This window comes from Antennarius striatus, chromosome 11 (assembly GCF_040054535.1).
Source record: "Antennarius striatus isolate MH-2024 chromosome 11, ASM4005453v1, whole genome shotgun sequence".
In the NCBI taxonomy this organism is placed as follows: Eukaryota; Metazoa; Chordata; class Actinopteri; order Lophiiformes; family Antennariidae; genus Antennarius; species Antennarius striatus.
Window position 1 is genome coordinate 21992648 of NC_090786.1, and position 18770 is coordinate 22011417.

The 18770-nt window shown below is 41.6% G+C and overlaps 1 protein-coding gene across 2 annotated transcripts in view; it reads left to right on the top strand.

Moving 5' to 3' along the window:
* LOC137604196 (adhesion G protein-coupled receptor A3) overlaps nucleotides 1-18770 on the top strand; it is a 148350-nt gene that overhangs the window by 126809 nt on the left and 2771 nt on the right. For both annotated transcript variants that reach the window (XM_068328169.1, XM_068328170.1), the window contains 2 exons: nucleotides 2101-2224; nucleotides 8661-8806. In XM_068328169.1, the coding sequence (XP_068184270.1) occupies nucleotides 2101-2224; nucleotides 8661-8806 (270 nt within the window). The remainder of the gene's footprint in view (nucleotides 1-2100; nucleotides 2225-8660; nucleotides 8807-18770) is intronic.

Below are 18770 nucleotides of genomic sequence, written 5' to 3' on the forward strand. Positions count from 1 at the left end.
ACTACAGGTAATAATACAGATAATACTACAGATTTTACTACAGGTAATAATACAGATAATACTACAGATATTACTACAGATATTACTACAGGTAATAATACAGATAATACTACAGATATTACTACAGGTAATAATACAGATAATACAGATAATACTACAGATATCACTACAGATATTACTACAGATATTACTACAGGTAATAATACATATAATACTACAGATATTACTACAGATAATACTACAGATATTACTACAGGTAATACTACAGATATTAATACAAATAATACTACAGGTAATACTACAGATAATACTACAGGTAATACTACAGATATTACTACAGGTAATACTACAGATATTAATACAGATAATACTACAGATAATACTACAGATAATACTACAGGTAATACTACACATATTACTACAGATAATACTACAGGTAATACTACAGATAATACTACAGGTAATACTACATATATTACTACAGATAATACTACAGCTATTACTACAGATAATACTACAGGTAATACTACAGGTGTTACTGCAGGTGTTACTACAGATATTACTACAGATATTACTACAGATATTAATACAGGTGTTACTATAGATATTACTACAGGTATTACTACAGATATTACTACAGGTATTACTACGGATAATACTACAGGTAATACTACACATATTACTACAGATAATACTACAGGTAATACTACAGATAATACTACAGGTAATACTACATATATTACTACAGATAATACTACAGCTATTACTACAGATAATACTACAGGTAATACTACAGGTGTTACTACAGGTATTACTACAGATATTACTACAGATATTACTACAGATATTAATACAGGTGTTACTACAGATATTACTACAGGTATTACTACAGATATTATTACAGGTATTACTACAGATATTACTACAGGTATTACTACAGATATTACTACAGATATTACTACAGATATTAATACAGGTGTTACTACAGATATTACTACAGGTATTACTACAGATATTACTACAGGTATTACTACAGATATTACACTGCTTTATTGACAAGATAAAATCACTAAAACTGCCTGCTCCTCCACAGAGCTCAGGTTACAGAACATTCCTCCAGATATCTCTTCATGTCTGTATAAAATGCACCTACCCTGACAACTGTTGATCTGGTCTTCTAAATATTTGAGTTACGGATCCTCTGTGACAGCAGATTTGGCTCAGTTTAGACGTGTAACACGCTGCAGTAAAGAGGTGAGCAGGGGGTCAGATATGTATCAAGGAAAGTGATATCATCAATCACGCTGCCTCGCCAAGATGGAGGGCAGGCCAGACCCCCCCCAGAGAACAAGCTGCAGATTATCCACACCCTCCATCATCGACAGCGGGGGACTATTTAGTGGAGACCAAAGGAGGTGGCGCTCTGTAGGGTCTGCTGGCTCGACGCGGCTAATCCCTGCAGTAAAACTGATCTGTAAACATCTCCAGAGGGCAGACAATCATCCAGACATGCCTGATAGTATCAGGTACCCTCAGGAACCTGTGACAAGAATGGGAGGCTGAAGTCAGGATGGATCTGAGCATATTTACTGTGAACTCTTTAAAGTTGAATCAATATTAAAATATTTTCAATATTTTTAAAATTATATAAAAATATGGAATAGTTAAACTATGTATATTATATTATATTACATTAGTAATATATATATATATATATATATATATATATATATATATATATATATATATATATATATATATATATATATATATATGCCAATGTAATATAATTTACATAGTTTATAATATTTTTGTATAATTTTTAATATTTTAAATTTTTTCATTAAAGTATGAGCTACTTGAAGCTGCTCTTGAGGTCATCACATTTTGGCAGTGAGGTCAGGAGGAGCTTGTTTTCTCTACCCAGTGTATATCTTGCTCTTCCTGGGGTGTTCTTCTACAGAGCCGTTAACCTCATAGAGACGACTGACTAACAATGTCCTTGGAAAAGCTCCCTGATCTTTTTCTTTATGATAAATCAACAAACCTTGTGAGTCATGCTCTGTGCTTCCTAATTTGATTCCTGATCTTTTTTGGCAGTGTGATCCGCATCAGCCGGAAGGGATGGCATATGCTTCTCAACTTCTGTTTCCACACGGCTCTGACCTTTGCTGTGTTCGCCGGCGGCATCAATCGAATCAAATATCCCATCATCTGTCAGGCGGTGAGTGCATTCCTTTTCATTCAGCTCGCCGTCAAATGTCTCCAGAAAATTGGTGATCAGTTGCTGGTCAGCTGTGTGAGAGTGGTGCTTTGGCTGCGTGTCTGGACACTATTTAGTGATGCTGCCTGATGACTGAGGCGTTTCCATTCTCACTGGATACACCTCACTCCTTCAGTCTGTGTCCGTTTTATAGCAATGTGCATTGGAAAACAGGCTGACAGTTGATTTAATAAGAAAATATAATGATACCAATATAGAATATTGTACATATTGATGAGTGGGTGGATTGGAATGACATTCATGGTCCTCAAAGGATGAACCCTAGAGACTAGGATCTCATGTTCGCTTCATTTACACACATTTCTTCTTCTTTTCCTCAGTTGCTCCAAGTTATTAGTTGCATAAAAATGTGTGCGTCTGATGATATTTTATGTGTTTTTTTGTTTTGTATTTTTTGTTGTAATGTGTGTTTAATGTTGGCTCTTTAAAAACTAAAAAAACCCATGAAGATTCAACATGAATGCATTTGTTCTGCATAAACCCAACAAGACTGGAGTTATATACATCAATAATGCCATCAGAATAAAAACAGAATGTTCAGGGACACAGATGGTCCCACAACTCAACTGGTGCCAATCATGTGATTGATGACTGGATGACATGAACAGCTCTTAACCCTTTAAAGCCTGAACCATGAATGATTGCCAGGACATGCATGAAGTCATCATCACACGTATGTTTATGCTCAGATTTTTTAATTTTGTAAAACATGAAAAACGAGAACACTTAAAAGCTTCATGCGTCTTTTTTTTTATTTCATATGGATGGAAAGTCACGTGATCCTGGTGGATGTCACTTCCTGTCAGCTGATAGGGAGTGAGTTGGGATCCTCTCCATTCAGCTTACCTTTAGATGAAGGGGGTCGGTGAAGAGGGCTTTGGTGGGGGGTGTTGTTCACTCTATGGAGAGCACTTTCCTGTTTTTCACTCACATTTATGACAGCCTTCATTTACTCCGTGTTCTGCCAACGGGCCATGTTCACTTCCTTTCGCTGCTGTGCGGTTGTGACTCTTCTGCTGTCACAAGCAATTTAGGTGGTCCCTCATTCAAAAGTGTGAAGACTCCACCTCTGCACACTGAGCTCTAGTGTCGGAATTCATGTCAGCCAGCCTAGTCCGAACAACCGAGAAAGCAGACAGAGAAGTAAGTCACCATTGGTGTCACTTATGTAACCAACTGACAAAAAACAAAACAGTCGGTATGTCATTACATACAGCTTACCCATACTGCACCTGTCTATCTTCACCCCATGGACTAACATCTATCCTCTCCTTTGGTTTGACAGCCATCTCGACAGTGTCCCACAGCAGTGTAGTTATTACTGACCACTGATAGAAGCAGGAACGAGTCTGGGGGTGAATTAGACTGGAATTAATACCAGTAGGTCTTTGGGTTGGTGTCACGAGTCAATAAGGACTTTCAGAAGTCTATAGAATAATGGTCACCTCATAAACTGTACATGTATCTACATTAACATTCATCCTTTAGTCCAAGCCTCCCCAGTAGGCGCTATCTTCAATAATTAACGGATGCTGGAGAAGAAGCACACATTCGTATATACTGCACCTGCCAGGTTCCATTACGCTTCTATACACATGTGCACCTCCTACCTCATTCTTGAGGACACACAAGTGAAGGCTCGCTCTTCATCTGAAGGAACTTCAAGGAACTGTGAAACTCGCTGTGGCAGTTCTAGAAGCCCGTTGTGACCTTCACCCTGACTCTTCTCCGTCGTTATTAAACCTTTATTCGTTCCTCTTCACTCGATCTGTATGCCACTCTTTATTCTTGCATCTTCCACTGCTGCTTTGCAGTATGCGATCTCTTGTCTTGATGACTTTATACCAAGGCCATCTCTGACATCTGAGGCCTGTACCATAAAGCTGGATTAACCTAGCAGAGCTTCCTCTTCCTTATCTGGCTTCACTTACCCAGACATCCACCCTCCAGATTTTCGGTACCATAAAGCCGCCTATCAACTCACTAATTCAATCCAGACTTGTCCACTCTAGATCTGTGCGCGCTCACATAAAAAGGGTGGAGTTTGCTGCATGCGACCAATCACAAACATGCAACAAACCGGCCCGAGCCGCATATTTCGCAACGGAGGAGCAAACAATAATAATTATTAAATACGATCAATACAAATCAATAATCCAGGCAAAAAGCAACACAGCTGCAGCTGCCAAACGGAGCAAGGATCGCTGGGAAAACATGGCCGACTGCGTCAATGAGGAAGTTAGTGCCATTATAATATTACTGCCCCACTATGACTGCACTTGTGTATCTGACTACAGTAACATGTGTGTGTTCATACATGTGTGTGTGAACCACATGTTTGGTTATGACATGTGATCGTAGCCCCGTGACTTTATGAACAGCTCTACGTACTGTATTCTTCACAGGTTTTCAGCATTGCCAACAGAATACATAAAAGTACCGATCAATCAATCAATCAATCAATCAATCAATCAATCAATCAATCAATCAATCCATGATTTACTGAAACAAATCATTGATTAATGACATTTTCTCAGTGTCTTGCTTGTAACCCGTCCAACGAGGGATTTCAGGACATCATAATAATTACCAACATCACTCAGAAATATATTAACTGTGACAAAGACCCTCAGGTCAATGCACACTGTGTGGGGCTGTCAGCGCGTGGTTGGGGTGCGTTCCATTCCTGATGTGAGGCTCCAGCAGCTGACAGATGTAAAGTAACCCCTCCCCCCAAAACCTCTACCTTTCTACAGTCATTGTTCAGGTAATCCCACCGGATTACAGCCATCCCTAAATATTCTCTCTGCCTGAGCGCTCTGCACACAAGCTGTGACCCGAGATCCACCGGGTTCTCAGGGAACGGACGGCCCGTTTTCAGGAGAACCGATTGGTCAGTAGGTGGGGCTGTTATACCTGCTGACCTCTGATTGGTCAGTAGGTGGGGCTGTTACACCTGCTGAGCTCTGATTGGTCAGTAGGTGGGGCTGTTATACCTGCTGAGCTCTTATCCTGAACTTCTCCTGCTCCGGAGCAGGTTAGGTGTTCAGCATAGGTTACCGCGACAACGTAGCCCGATAGAAAGTCAACCACCTTCATGGTACCGAAAAGCCGGGGTTAAGCCTGAAGTTATCTCGCTAAGCCGTAATCCAGCTTTATGGTACAGGCCTCTGGTTCCATCTTTTCTTCTACCGAGGATTGATTTGTCATCACCTCAAGTGATAACACAACAAATTATTAGCATTCACCTCACCTCGTTTCACATTGTTTACCTCAGCTGATTGTTGAGTGAGTGTAACCAGAGTTAAATAACCACTCATTTTATGAAGTTTGCCATCTTGTTTCTGGAGGTGACCTAGATCTGAAGCTACAGCCAGCTATCAGCCTGAAGATCCTTAACAAAGAATTTTCTCATTAGCCTGCCACTGTGAAATTGGTTGTGATGGCAAACACTGCAGCAAAAAAATAAATATTGTTATTACAGCGGTGATCGTCTTTGTGCATTGGATGGGTCAAATTTGAATGTTCCTGAGCTCATCTCCACATATGTAAAGCCCTGCTGGTTAGTTATTCACCAAAAGCAGTAGGGAACCAACATAATGAACGTTCTGCTGGAAGACACCTGAAAGGAACCAGCTTGAACACTGTTAGCTTATGCTACGATTGTTGGAACAATTCGTCTGACAGTCACTATGCTACCCTGAAGGAGGTGCCATTCTCAATTCAACTGTCATAACGTAACAGCTTAGGGTGTCCTCATGCCAGAACACATGAACATAGAGACAGGTGGTGACATCAGGGACAGGTGGAGACATCAGAGACACGTAAAGACAGCAGAGACATCAGAGACAGGTGGAGACAACAGAGACAGGTGGAGACAGCAGAGACAGGTAGAGACATCAAAGACAGGTAGAGACAGCAGAGACAGGTAGAGACAGGTGGAGACAGGTGGAGTGATCAGAGACAGGTGGAGACATCAGAGACAGGTGGAGACAGCAGAGACAGGTAGAGACATCAAAGACAGGTAGAGACAGCAGAGACAGGTAGAGACAGCAGAGAGAGGTAGAGACAGGTGGAGACAGGTGGAGACATCAGAGACAGGTGGAGACATCAGAGACACGTAAAGACAGCAGAGACATCAGAGACAGGTGGAGACAACAGAGACACTTAAAGACAGCAGAGACATCAGAGACAGGTGGATACATCAGAGACAGGTAGAGACAGCAAAGACAGGTGGAGACAGGTAGAGACATCAGAGACAGGTAGAGACAGCAGAGACAGGTAGAGACAGGTGGAGACATCAGAGACAGGTGGAGACATCAGAGACACGTAAAGACAGCAGAGACATCAGAGACAGGTGGAGACAACAGAGACACTTAAAGACAGCAGAGACATCAGAGACAGGTGGATACATCAGAGACAGGTAGAGACAGTAAAGACAGGTAGAGACAGGTGGAGACAGGTAGAGATAGCAGAGACAGGTAGAGACAGCAGAGACATCAGAGACAGGTGGAGACATCAGAGACAGGTAGAGACAGCAGAGACAGGTAGAGACAGGTGGAGACAGGTAGAGACATCAGAGACAGGTAGAGACAGCAGAGACAGGTAGAGACAGCAGAGACAGGTAGAGACAGCAGAGACATCAGAGACAGGTGGAGACATCAGAGACAGCAGAGACAGGTAGAGACAGGTGGAGACAGGTGGAGTGATCAGAGACAGGTGGAGACATCAGAGACAGGTGGAGACATCAAAGACAGGTAGAGACAGCAGAGACAGGTAGAGACATTACGCTAAACTGGAACTAGGAAGCTAGCAGAACCAACAAAGAACAAACGGTGTGACGTTACGAGGACGATGCTAATAAAATTGATGCGAACTGGATTCAAATTTATTGTATTTAGAAAAAAACAATTTTTATGCTGGTGGTATTGTTTTATTTGTACATGAACACATGTACTATTTGAACACAAATGGTACAATAAATCATTATAGATCCATTGCTTATGTCATTTTTAGTACAATGTGCTGAATGTGGATGATTTGAGCCCAGATATCGTGTCTCATCTGTTTTCAGGTGTTTTGACCTTTGTTACATGTTGATGTTAGTTTTTCGACATTTTTGTTCACTTTTTTATTCTATTTTAATAACTTAAATTACATTCTTGTTGTTTGAGACTCATTTGACTGCGTTCAGACTGGCAGGTAAAATCTGATTTTTATCCCATCCAGATTGAAATCAGATGGCTGGTTTGTAGTCGGAACAGTCACATACCACATGAAATCTGATTTTTGCCGGATGGATTGAAACCACATTCAGGAGGTAGTTTCTAATCGCATTTGGCTCAACCCTGAAAATCCGATATGAAATAGAATCTGATTGAAATCTGATTTGCCTTTAGTCTGAACACAGCCTTAAAGTAGCTTGAAAAGAAACTGGCCCTGGTTTCAGGTAGATAACCCGGGACAAAAGTGGTATACAACTGTATTTGTTGATACTGACCAGCACAATCTGGCTTTTTACGTTTGTTGCGTGTCTTATCAGAAGGTTGTAGCGTTCTGTCTGCCGGAGGATTCTTACCGATGTGTTCACACATATCAATGCCAGATGTGTTTTTCCGAAAAAGCCTCCTGGGTGTCATATTGCAAACATACATCCTTTCTGTCTGCTCTGGGTTCCAATTAGACACTGAAGTGTGCAGAGTCTGCAGCAGTGATTGACTTACCACCCACTCCCTGTTCCCTATAATCAGCTCAAGGACACTTCCAATTAGCATGTGGACTCTGGTGCATCAGCTTCAGTCCCCTGGTGTAACAGGCTGGAGAGGAGACATCTGATTGGGTGTCAGTGTATCATGAACAAAACTGAGCAGAGAAATGGTCGGAGTGGATTTTAATTTTCTGTAATTTTAGCTTTTAAACAAAGTCAGCTCAGTACAAATATAACTTGTGAATTTTAAAATGAAGACATTCATGCTCGTAGCTGTCCACGTAACATTTATATACAGATCTATCATTCACATGCACGCCTTGTGTCACTGATAAGGAGCAGCTCACCATCCGGCCGAACCCATCCCGCTGTCATCCCAAACCACCCTGATGATTCAATAGCAGTTTTCAGAACCTGCCTTTCCATTCTTGCATTCTAGTGTTTTAGTGGAGGATGAGACAAAGCAGTCACGCCTTGAAGGAAACCTGTGGGGACGCCCTTAGAGTGACATTGATGAAGAGTGACAGCTCTACCCCAACATCTGTTCTTTGAGTTACAGGAATAGAATCAATCCTGACGTTTTTCAGAGGCAAACTATAGCATAGAAATTTAGGTAAAAGTACAGAAAAAGTCCAATGTGTAACTGGGTGTTCCTTCTTTCCCCGTCAGGTGGGGGTCGTGTTGCACTACTCCTCTCTGTCCACCATGCTGTGGCTCGGGGTGGCGGCCAGGAACATCTATAAACAGGTGACCAAGAAGCCTCCGCAGGGCCAGGATGGGAACCCCCCCCAGCCCCCAAAGCAGGCCCTGTTGAAGTAAGCCTCCTGTAAACACCTCTATGTGTGCACACATGTTCTTACACACGCCTGTGTGTTTGCTGCTGCTTGCTGTGTCCGTGAACTCTGAGACCAAGAACTCTGCTCAAACTCATTATTTCTTTGTGTTGTGGCAGTACAATTTAGCAGGCGACGGTTTCTTCAGAATTATTTTACAGGTAAAAACTAGCCCCATCCTGGCTTATATTTATCTTTTTGAGATTGAAAGAAATCCATATCATTCGCTTACATAAAAAGGAAAAAGGAAAGATATGACTTTACTGCAATAAATGCAAATAAAGAACATAAAAACAAGGATTTGCACATTGAAAAAAATAGACCAGTTCCACCCACTCAGCACAGCCCGGGCTGCTCTAGATGCTAGTAGGTGATACATTCCGTTCTACGGAGAGTTTAACTTGCTTTCACATTTGAACCTCATGCCATGAAGCACCTCAACCGTTACTTAGCAACACTGACAGCTGAAGTTGCACTCTTAGGTTGCATTATTATCTTGATACATTTGTTTTTGGTAAGAAAAAAGGAACCGTGACTGATGTGCAGTACATCCTGAGACAGGTTGGACCTGAGATGAAACAGACCCATTGGATGGACTTGCATGAATGTTGTTTCTCTGTGTCTCTAAACTCAGTCTTGGTGAACATGACCCTTTAAACAGGAAGCAGCGATGTCCTTTACTTTCCTTTAAGACACGAGGTATACGTGTTTTCTGCCACAAGCAAACCAATAACACAAACACGAATCATGGAAGTTGTGTCTTAATTGTTAAAGAGTCACCTAAGCTGGTCTGATATGACTCTTTGTGGGATTCTTGTCTCTACAACTCAACAAAATATTCATAGATTTCATAAATGTCACATCATGCTGTCGGGCCCATCTCCTCTGGTCATTATTCTCTCTGGAGTGTCGGGGGTTCTGTCACTACAGACACATGTTTGGTAGTGAGAACCATTCTGTAGTCTGAGACACGTTGCATGTTTACAATCATGGAATTCAAGGAGTAGACAGGCATGCAGTGGTACACGTACCCTGGCCAAGGGTTAACCGTCACACGTGTGTTAAATCCACTAGATCACATCAAAGAAATAACACTCATCAGGACAGAAGCTCTTGTCAGATAAAAACAGCTTGGAGGGCTTTGACTACAAGAATGCTTTTAAATTCTATTTGGATTTTGCCTGGAGAGAGTCCAGAACTGGAGAGATATGATCACTTCTATTAGTTCTGCTTTGAACATGTGCAGCAGCATTCTGGAGGCTTCATTGGGACAGCCTGATAAAATGGTATTACAATAGTCCAGACTGGAAGGAATACATGCATGGTTTCTTTTGTTGCTTCTCTTCTAACAGAATTTCACCTGATTTTTTTTTTTTTTTCGTTTTTTTGAGAATTACAGAAGTCAAATAAGGCACTCCTAGAGATGAGTTTCAAAATAAGACTCTTGGAGAAGATGGGTGACAAGGTGATGCTAGCCACAGTTGTTTTTAATTTATAGTGTCTCTTATTTCTTACAATTTTTCTGAGTAAAGAGTAAAGTGTCAAACCACCAAGGGTTAGTTATCTTATTCGTTACCAACCTACTTTTTTCACTCACAGGTAAACTTGTGTGTCATCTGCATCACAGTGAACAATTATGGAGTGATTCTGAATGATGTTGCCTAAAGTGAGCACACATAGGGTGAAAGATAACTCCATCCAGCTCCATGGTGGACTCTGTTGTGCATGGAGGATTTCTCATTAACATGTACAGAGATGTACCAATGGATACTAGAGTCTGTGTTGTATCTGATTGTGAATGTTCAATCAAAGAGATGATTTAGCTTTAAAGGTGGTCTTATTATGAAAAATACTTTACATACACACACCGTGGTACTCCCTAACCCTACCAACTCCTAGAATCTTGAAAACAAACGTTTCCGATATCAACCGAATAACAGAAAATTACTTACAAAAAATAATTTGTTTCAGATCAGTGCCTGTCGTGACATAATGACTGGAGTGATCGACAGTGATTGACATATCCCAAGCCGGTCTGCGGGATCACCTCCTTCTACCTGATAAGGGCATGCTCATCCCTGAGGTTAACTTCCTGTTCAGGCTAAGGTGTGAGGCAACGTCCTGGCTGAGAGCGACACACTGAATAAAGCATAAAGACATAACCCTCTAGTCCAGAACCTTTACTCTGAGCTGGCGTAGGACATATCGTCTCTGCTCTAATCTGGAACATAATCTTCACGGGGGCCTTCCAGCTGAGCGTGTGATCCCTGTGCACCCCATGATGCACAGGAATCACACGCACAACAGGCCCTAATTTATATGTGTTCCATGTATGACCACACAACCTATAGTTACTGTAGGGGAGCTGGAATGAGAGTGAGGAAACACATCCCTATCCCTGATGCTAAGGAGGCTAACAGAGCTAAATAGCACAGACTAAACTGTGAGCTTACAGAGAAAGTGAGGTGTGAGGTGATTTGTTTCTATCATTCTGCTGAGGTTAAAAAGAAGGAATCTAGTAGCTTCCATGTTGTCCTGCTGACGAACAAACAGACCGACCTTCTCATTAACACGCTGATGATTCCCTTCTAGCTTTCTAGGTTGCTCTGTATTGACGTTGCTGTCAGGCCTTCCCAATATCCCATCTGGCTCTCCTGTTGGGTTTCATCAACATTTTGCTCCTTTTAAGAACTTTTATTTTAACCCTAGTCACTGTCCATCTCAAGGACAAACACTTCAATCCTGAGCAGAAATCATTCATGTGATGTTAAAAAAGTCCTGATGATTACCCCATATTAGACTCGATTGACTCACTTCTAGTTCCATCAAATATCTGAATTGAGGCCTTTTTAACTTTTTAAAGGACTATTAGAGGTGACATTCCCAGATAAATACACAGAAACACAGGCCCTCATGCAGAAATATGGTCTTATTGTTTTTCTTATATATGAGTAATGAGAGGGAAAGAAGAAAATCCTATCCGTATGTACGATTGAATGAACTGAACTCATCTGAGTCAGTATGACAAAATAAACACAGACTATTAGAAACTCTGCAGCAACTAATTCATTTTAATGAAGTTTTTCTGTCACACACAATGTCTACCCTTGTGTTTGGTCATATTTGAGTTTTAAAAAAGCTCATTACCCTAACAAATTGATCTGTATAAATGTTAATCATTCACTGTCATTCTTCAACACAACTACTTAAGGCTGGCAGTAGTGGGTGGCCCAAATTTCCACCTTGTCCACCCAAACAAAAGGGAGAACATTTTAATTTATTAGTCTAGCAAGAAAAGAGCAGAAAATTGCATTAATATCCATGGCTCCTGTTTGGGTGGACATACTGCCTCAGATCAGTCAGGTCCACAATGTGAAGAGGACCTCTGCTGTACGGGCGGTGAGTTGCTGCCGGCCCTGCGTTCATTTGAGTTGAATAATATTGAGTTGAATAATGATATAACAACCCAGTCATTGTTAAAATTAAGTTAAATAATTTATATGTATGTTTGTTTTCCATTTTCATCGCCCATGTGTAGATATCATGTACGGGCCCAGTAACTCTGAAAAAGGGCTTCTTTATGACTAACATGCCTCTGCACAAGCTCAAAGGCAGTGAACGTACCATGAATCACTGCAGAATTAATGTCACTCACATCAGCTTTACAGTCAGTGAGAACGTTTCTGGTCATCCGGTGGTTTTGGATTCACGTGTTGGAATAGATTCACAGGAAGACATTCGGTTATGGAGCCATTAAAACTACTGTAGAGGGTAGACTAAGGGCAGATTCCAACATCATGTACTGCGGATTTAATGATCCACCCCAAGTTTTACTGATGGTGTTTATCAGTACTTGTAATTGTATTAAGAGTAAGAAAAAAAGATGATAGTATATTATCTATATGTGTAAGAAGTAAAGTACACATGCATAAGCTTATTTCTTTTGGGATGTCATCTGTTCTAAAAAGGACATTTGAGCAACGTTCTCATAGCATTACAGTAGTGTAGATGTTCAGAGGTGGTTAGGACTACACACCAGGATGTTAGGAAGAGCAACAGTCACATGACCAAAAGTGCTGATTCGTGATTCCAGTTCATTTCAAGCACTGGTTTGAGCTCATTTGTAAAAATAGTGTGTAGAAGTCATAAAACAGTAATTGCTCCTCACACAGTCTCTGTGCTGTTTAAAAAAAGAACATTAAGAGCTGCTCATTTACAGGTTCCCACAGATCTACAGACATCTCTATTCACTTGTGACAAGAATGTGTCACGAATTAATCATGTGCAGTAAACATTTCCTCTCATTCTGAAGCTTCTTCCTATACTGTCAAAAATAATTTATAGATGGCAGTGAATATTAGGAGGAAGAAGTGAATGTCTTGTGAACATGTTATCACCTCACTGCTTCTATGACATGTCTAATCAAACAGGAGCATCATCTTAAGCCTCCGTTAAGTTGAATTATTAATTTTCTATTTGCAAAAGTGCAGACATCTGGTTGGATTTCTGCTTTTTGTTTTCATTCATGTTCTGTTTGATTCATTTTCTCCTTTGGGCATCTGTGTGACACACAGGTTGAGCTCTTTCACACCAAGCTAAACTCTAGAAGCTCCAAGAATATTATATATATATATATATATATATATATATATATATATATATATATATATATATATATATATACTGTATGTATATATATATATATATATATATATATATATATATATATATATATATATATATATATATATATATATATATATATACACATACATACAGTATATATATTACATTTTAGAAAAAGGTTGAAACTAGTTGAAAATTAAGTCCTGAATTTTTTTCACGCGTTAAAGTATTTTCACGATGACACATTTGATGATCCCCCTCCTTCAAAACTCTTTCAACATGTAGAAATATGTTTGATGTGAAACCTGTTGTAATAAATTGAAAACTGGGATCTAGGATCGCTTTCTAAGCTTGATCTGTCTTCAACTCTTCAATTACTGATCTTTATAGTAACACCCTGTTTCTACAGCTGATGGGGTTTTTTGTTCATTTGTTTTTATCTGATCAGGAAAATGGATGGAATATGCCAGTGAAACACCAAATAAAGAAAAGCAGTAGCACAGTAATTAATCAGAAACAGTAGAGGGCAGCAGCATCATTTCAGCTCTTCATCCAAAGGAGTAACACTAGTGTCATATGGTCAATGTGTGCTAGTCCAGAAAATAGAGAGCAAACCACACCCAGAGAAGACCTGGGTGTCTGTCCATAACTGATACCATGTTCTATCATGGGGGGGCACACAAATGCATTTGGCACCAGTGTGCCCTAGATTATAGATCAATGCTCCACGTGGCAGTTATATCGGCCGATCTGCAGCCATGTGTTCTGGACACCCAGGTGAGGAGAGGAGTCGACCTGTCAACTGATCGCCACCTGGTGGCCAGTTGGATCGGGTGGCGTCCACACGTATATGCATCGGTGTGTTGATCAACACGTTTATCAGCAGAACAACTCCGAGAACGACAGGAGAGATGACCGGGACGTGTGGGAATACACGGCGTTCCTCCTGGAGGATGACCTCCATCGCTGAGTTCTCCACCAGGGGGCAGCACATCCCGGTCTGACCCAGAACTGGTTCCTTTGGCGAGGAACAAGAATGAATGAATAAATAAATATATAACCTTTATGACTCACAAAGAAACAGACAATCAAATATCCAACTGTCAGCGTGTTCATCAAGGCGTCTTCAACGTGGAGCTGTTACACGTCCGAAAATAGCCGGTTTTAACTCCTTCCATCCTGTGTGTACATGTAGACACGGGTCACACACACTGACGTCACAGCCGTTTTCGTCTCAGGGAGACTGTAAAAGTTTCCGTTACAGCGTCCACACGACAACGCAGACCCGGCGTTTACAAGAAACTTCACTTTGTCCCCGATGTCTGCGTTGTCGTGTGGATGAAAGGAGTAGCTACAACAAAAAAAGTTGCATTTCAGAAAGACCCGGCACCATGTGGGCGGGGCCTAGGTATCCCTTCTTTATCAGTGAGGGGAAAATGGAACAGGAAATAAACAGGTGGATCGGTGCAATGTACATGCTCTGTGTAGGTTCACTCAGATATGGTCATGAGCCCTGGGCAATGACCAAAAGGATAAGATCCTGAGTTCAAGCGGCTGAAAAGAGTTTTGTCCACAAGGTGTCTGGACTCAGCTTGGAGATGAGGAGCTCAGACATCCAGGAGAGACTCAAGGTAGAGCTAATGCTCCTCCTCATCAAGTGGAGCCAGCTGAGGGGGTCAGGCATCTGGTCTGAATGTCCCCTGGACACCTTCCTAAGGAGGTGTCGCCGGCATGTCCATCTGGTAAAGACCCAGAAGCAAAGCCAGGACTCAGTCTCTTGATGGACTTGGGAACACCTCAGGATCCCTCCAGAGGAGTTGGTGGAAGTGGTTGGGAGAGGAGGGTCTGAGATTTCCTGCTCAAACTGCTGCTGCTTTAAATCATAAAAAGATGTGGATTTGTTGTGTCCTCACCACATTAGTGTGGATATGTCTTGATGGTAAACCTGTGGTCTGGGCCCTCAGATGGCACTGCATCAAAAACAGACAGGATTCTGCTGTGACATAACAGTATTACCCCAAGAGAACCCACGGTCCCTGTTCTATGTGGTCTACTGAGCTGTGTCACAACCCACATAATTTTCTTTTAAGGATTGTTGAGCCGCATTTTGTAATAACGGTGCATTTTGTAATAAACATCGAAAATGTCATAAGTTATTACATAATGCGGCAAAATGTATTACAAAACGCGGTACTTTATTACAAAATGCGGCTTTATTACAAAATAAAATGAAAAATGTATTGCAATTTGGACTATTTATTACAAAATGCACCATTATTACAAAATGCGGCTCAACAAGGGATCAATGGGTGTGGGCTCTTAGGGGTTAAAAACAAACACAATTCTGAAGAATATTAAAATCGAATGACAATTTCCATAGGACCAGCTTTGTTTTTGGGTTTGCTTTGTTCAGATTAGATTGAGTTTGGTTTGCTTTTGTTTGGAGTTTTTGGAGGTTCAGATTAGTTTCAGTCTGCTTTTTACATTCAGTGAAGCAGTGATGTGTTGTGATGTCAGTGTCCGTGTGTTCGTCCGTTAGTCAGGCCACCAAATAGCTTCACAACCGTTGATGATAGAAAGATGAAACAAAAAAACACATTACTCAGGCACAAAAATGTGTAGGTCAGGCCAAAATGTTGAATTCAAGGGTGTCACAGGATGTCTCAGTCTCTGACCTTCATGTTTATCAGACATCACAAATTGTGTTTTAAATGAGGTAGTGTGTAATCTATTGTATGATAACTATTATCATTTTTCCTGTGGTGAAGTTTTGTGGCTGTCCCCATTTGAACTATGTATTTTCTGCAGCAGATCAGAGAGGACAGTTCATGACCACGAAACAGGAACACGGATGGGGTGGGGGTGGGGGGGTGCGACCGTGAAGCTGCTGTCTGAAAAGCACTTTCAGACAGCTCCCAAGATCGCTCAAACCCAAAATCCTGCTTTCAGAGCCATTTCAGTAGAGGTTGAAAGGTTCCTGTAATAGAATGACCGTTAACACACGTGTCAGTGAACTGATCACACGTGTAAAGAGAAGAAGCACACAGATATTTAATCACACTGATACTTCACAGCTTACATGTAAGTTGTTGTTTTCCTTCACTCTGTTTCGAATCAGGAGCAGTGGCCCCGACACGTCACTCATTTTAAAGATATCTCAGAAAGATGGGTTTAAATGTGTTAATATTATACAGCTTTTCTATTTTATTAGATTTCACAATTGAAAAACAAATATTAAAGACAGAAGAAGTGCAGGAGAGGGGCAGGAGAGGGGCAGGAGAGGGGCAGGAGAGGGGCAGGAGAGGGGCAGGAGAGGGGCAGGAGAGGGGCAGGAGAGGGGCAGGAGAGGGGCAGCATCGTCCCACACTGGGTGGTGATGTTGCCTCACAGCAAAAGCGTGGTTAGGTAATTTGGTTACACCAAATTGTTCATATGTGCGAATGAGAATTGTTCAATCAATCATTCAATCAATCAATCAATCAAATCTTATTTATTTAGCTCTTAATCACATCAGCAGACATTTCAAAGCTTTTTAACAGACAGAAACCCAACTGAACCCTCCAGAGCATAAGCGATGGTGGCGAGGAAAAACTCCCTCATTGAGGAAGAAACTCCGGGCAGGACCCAGAGTCTTTTGGGCGGTCAACCGCCTTCACCTGTTGGGTGGAAAAGAAATACACTGGGGACAGAGACAGGACAAGGAAGAGAGAGAGACAGACAGAGAGAGAGATTGGCAGATAGAATTTGTAGTCCATACTCTGCTGCGCACGGCACGGTGGCGCAGTGGTTAGCGCTGCTGCCTCACAACACGGCGGACCCGGGTTCGAGTCCCGCTCTGTGCGGAGTTCGCATGCTCTCCCCGTGTCTGCGTGGGTTCTCTCTGGGTTCTCCGGCTTCCTCCCACCTCCAAAAACATGCGCTTCAGGTTGATTGGCCGGTCCCAAATTGACCGTAGGAGTGAGTGTGTGTGTGAGTGATTGTTTGGTTCTATGTGGCTCCGTGGTGCACTGGCGTCGTGCCCGGAGTGTCCCCCACCCCACGCCATGAGACTGCCGGGATAGGCACCGGCTCCCCGTGACCCGCGTTAGCGGGTTATAAGATGACTGACTGACTGACTCTGCTGTTTTTGCTGAAGTGGGGGTGGGATTTCCAGGCCTTTGGATTGTTGGGCAGAACTATTGCCCCACAGCTAGAAGGTTCCTGGTTTGATTCCTTTTTTTCGTAAGTTGGCTCTGCGATGAGCATGGCGTCTCATCCGGGGTGAACCCTGCCTCTCACCCACAGAACGCTGTGATAGGCTCCAACCGGACCTTTGACCTCAATATGGATAAGTGTCTGAAGGCGACTATGACCATCTCGCCTTCAGGAGGATGAATGAATGAATTAATTAATTAATTAATTAATTAATTGATTGATTGATTGATTGATTGATTGATTGATTGATGATTGAAAGTGCAGGAGAATAAGACTTTATTTAAATAATAGAAGCACAGTTCGCCCTCATTCTTTATGATTAATGCGTTCCAGGAACCACACATGATTAACGAATTCCGTGATAGAGCGATAGAATATTTATCTTATTATTTACGGTAATTTAAATGTTTCTGAACCCCCCCATACTGATATTAAACCACCTTCTATCTGTATTACCTTTAAAACACTCTGATAGACTCTTTAAAGCACTTTTGTGTCTCAGAGAACACTTCAGGATGATGTCAGCCAATAGAATACGCGTACGGTATCACGTGACTACCTACCAAAAATCCACGATGAGGTGAAGTCGCGAGTGGGACCATTTAACATTTAACTCTCTGCTTGAAGAGCACGGGTTAAAATATATCGTGTTGCTACACAACAATTTTTGCTATGAAAACAATAATCAATACAATAATCTAGCCTGCACTTGGTCATAGTTCTGGAAATAGTACTGCATAAGTATTGATCATTGTAGTATATGTGATGTGTGTGAGTGGCTGTCTACCAAAGGAAATCCCTCGTAGGAGGTGTTCTTCTCAGAATCGCCCCCAGCCCAAACACACATCTCGATAGTGATGAAGGTTGTGGGTCAGGCTGTGTGTAACAAAGGCCTGAGAGAGGGATGAGACTGAGGTTGAAGGCGGGAAGATGGAGTTGGATGGAACAGGAAATAGTAGTGTGTTACACTAGAACTTGGACGACTGTGCAGTCAGGTGACCAGGACAGGAGAGAGGGTTCCTGTTCCTAAAATGAGTTCTTACTCATCATTTGTACAAAGTGCTCTTTTCTTGTGACCTTGTCTGAACCTGTGGGAATAAAAAGAATATTCAGTAGATCAGAGACC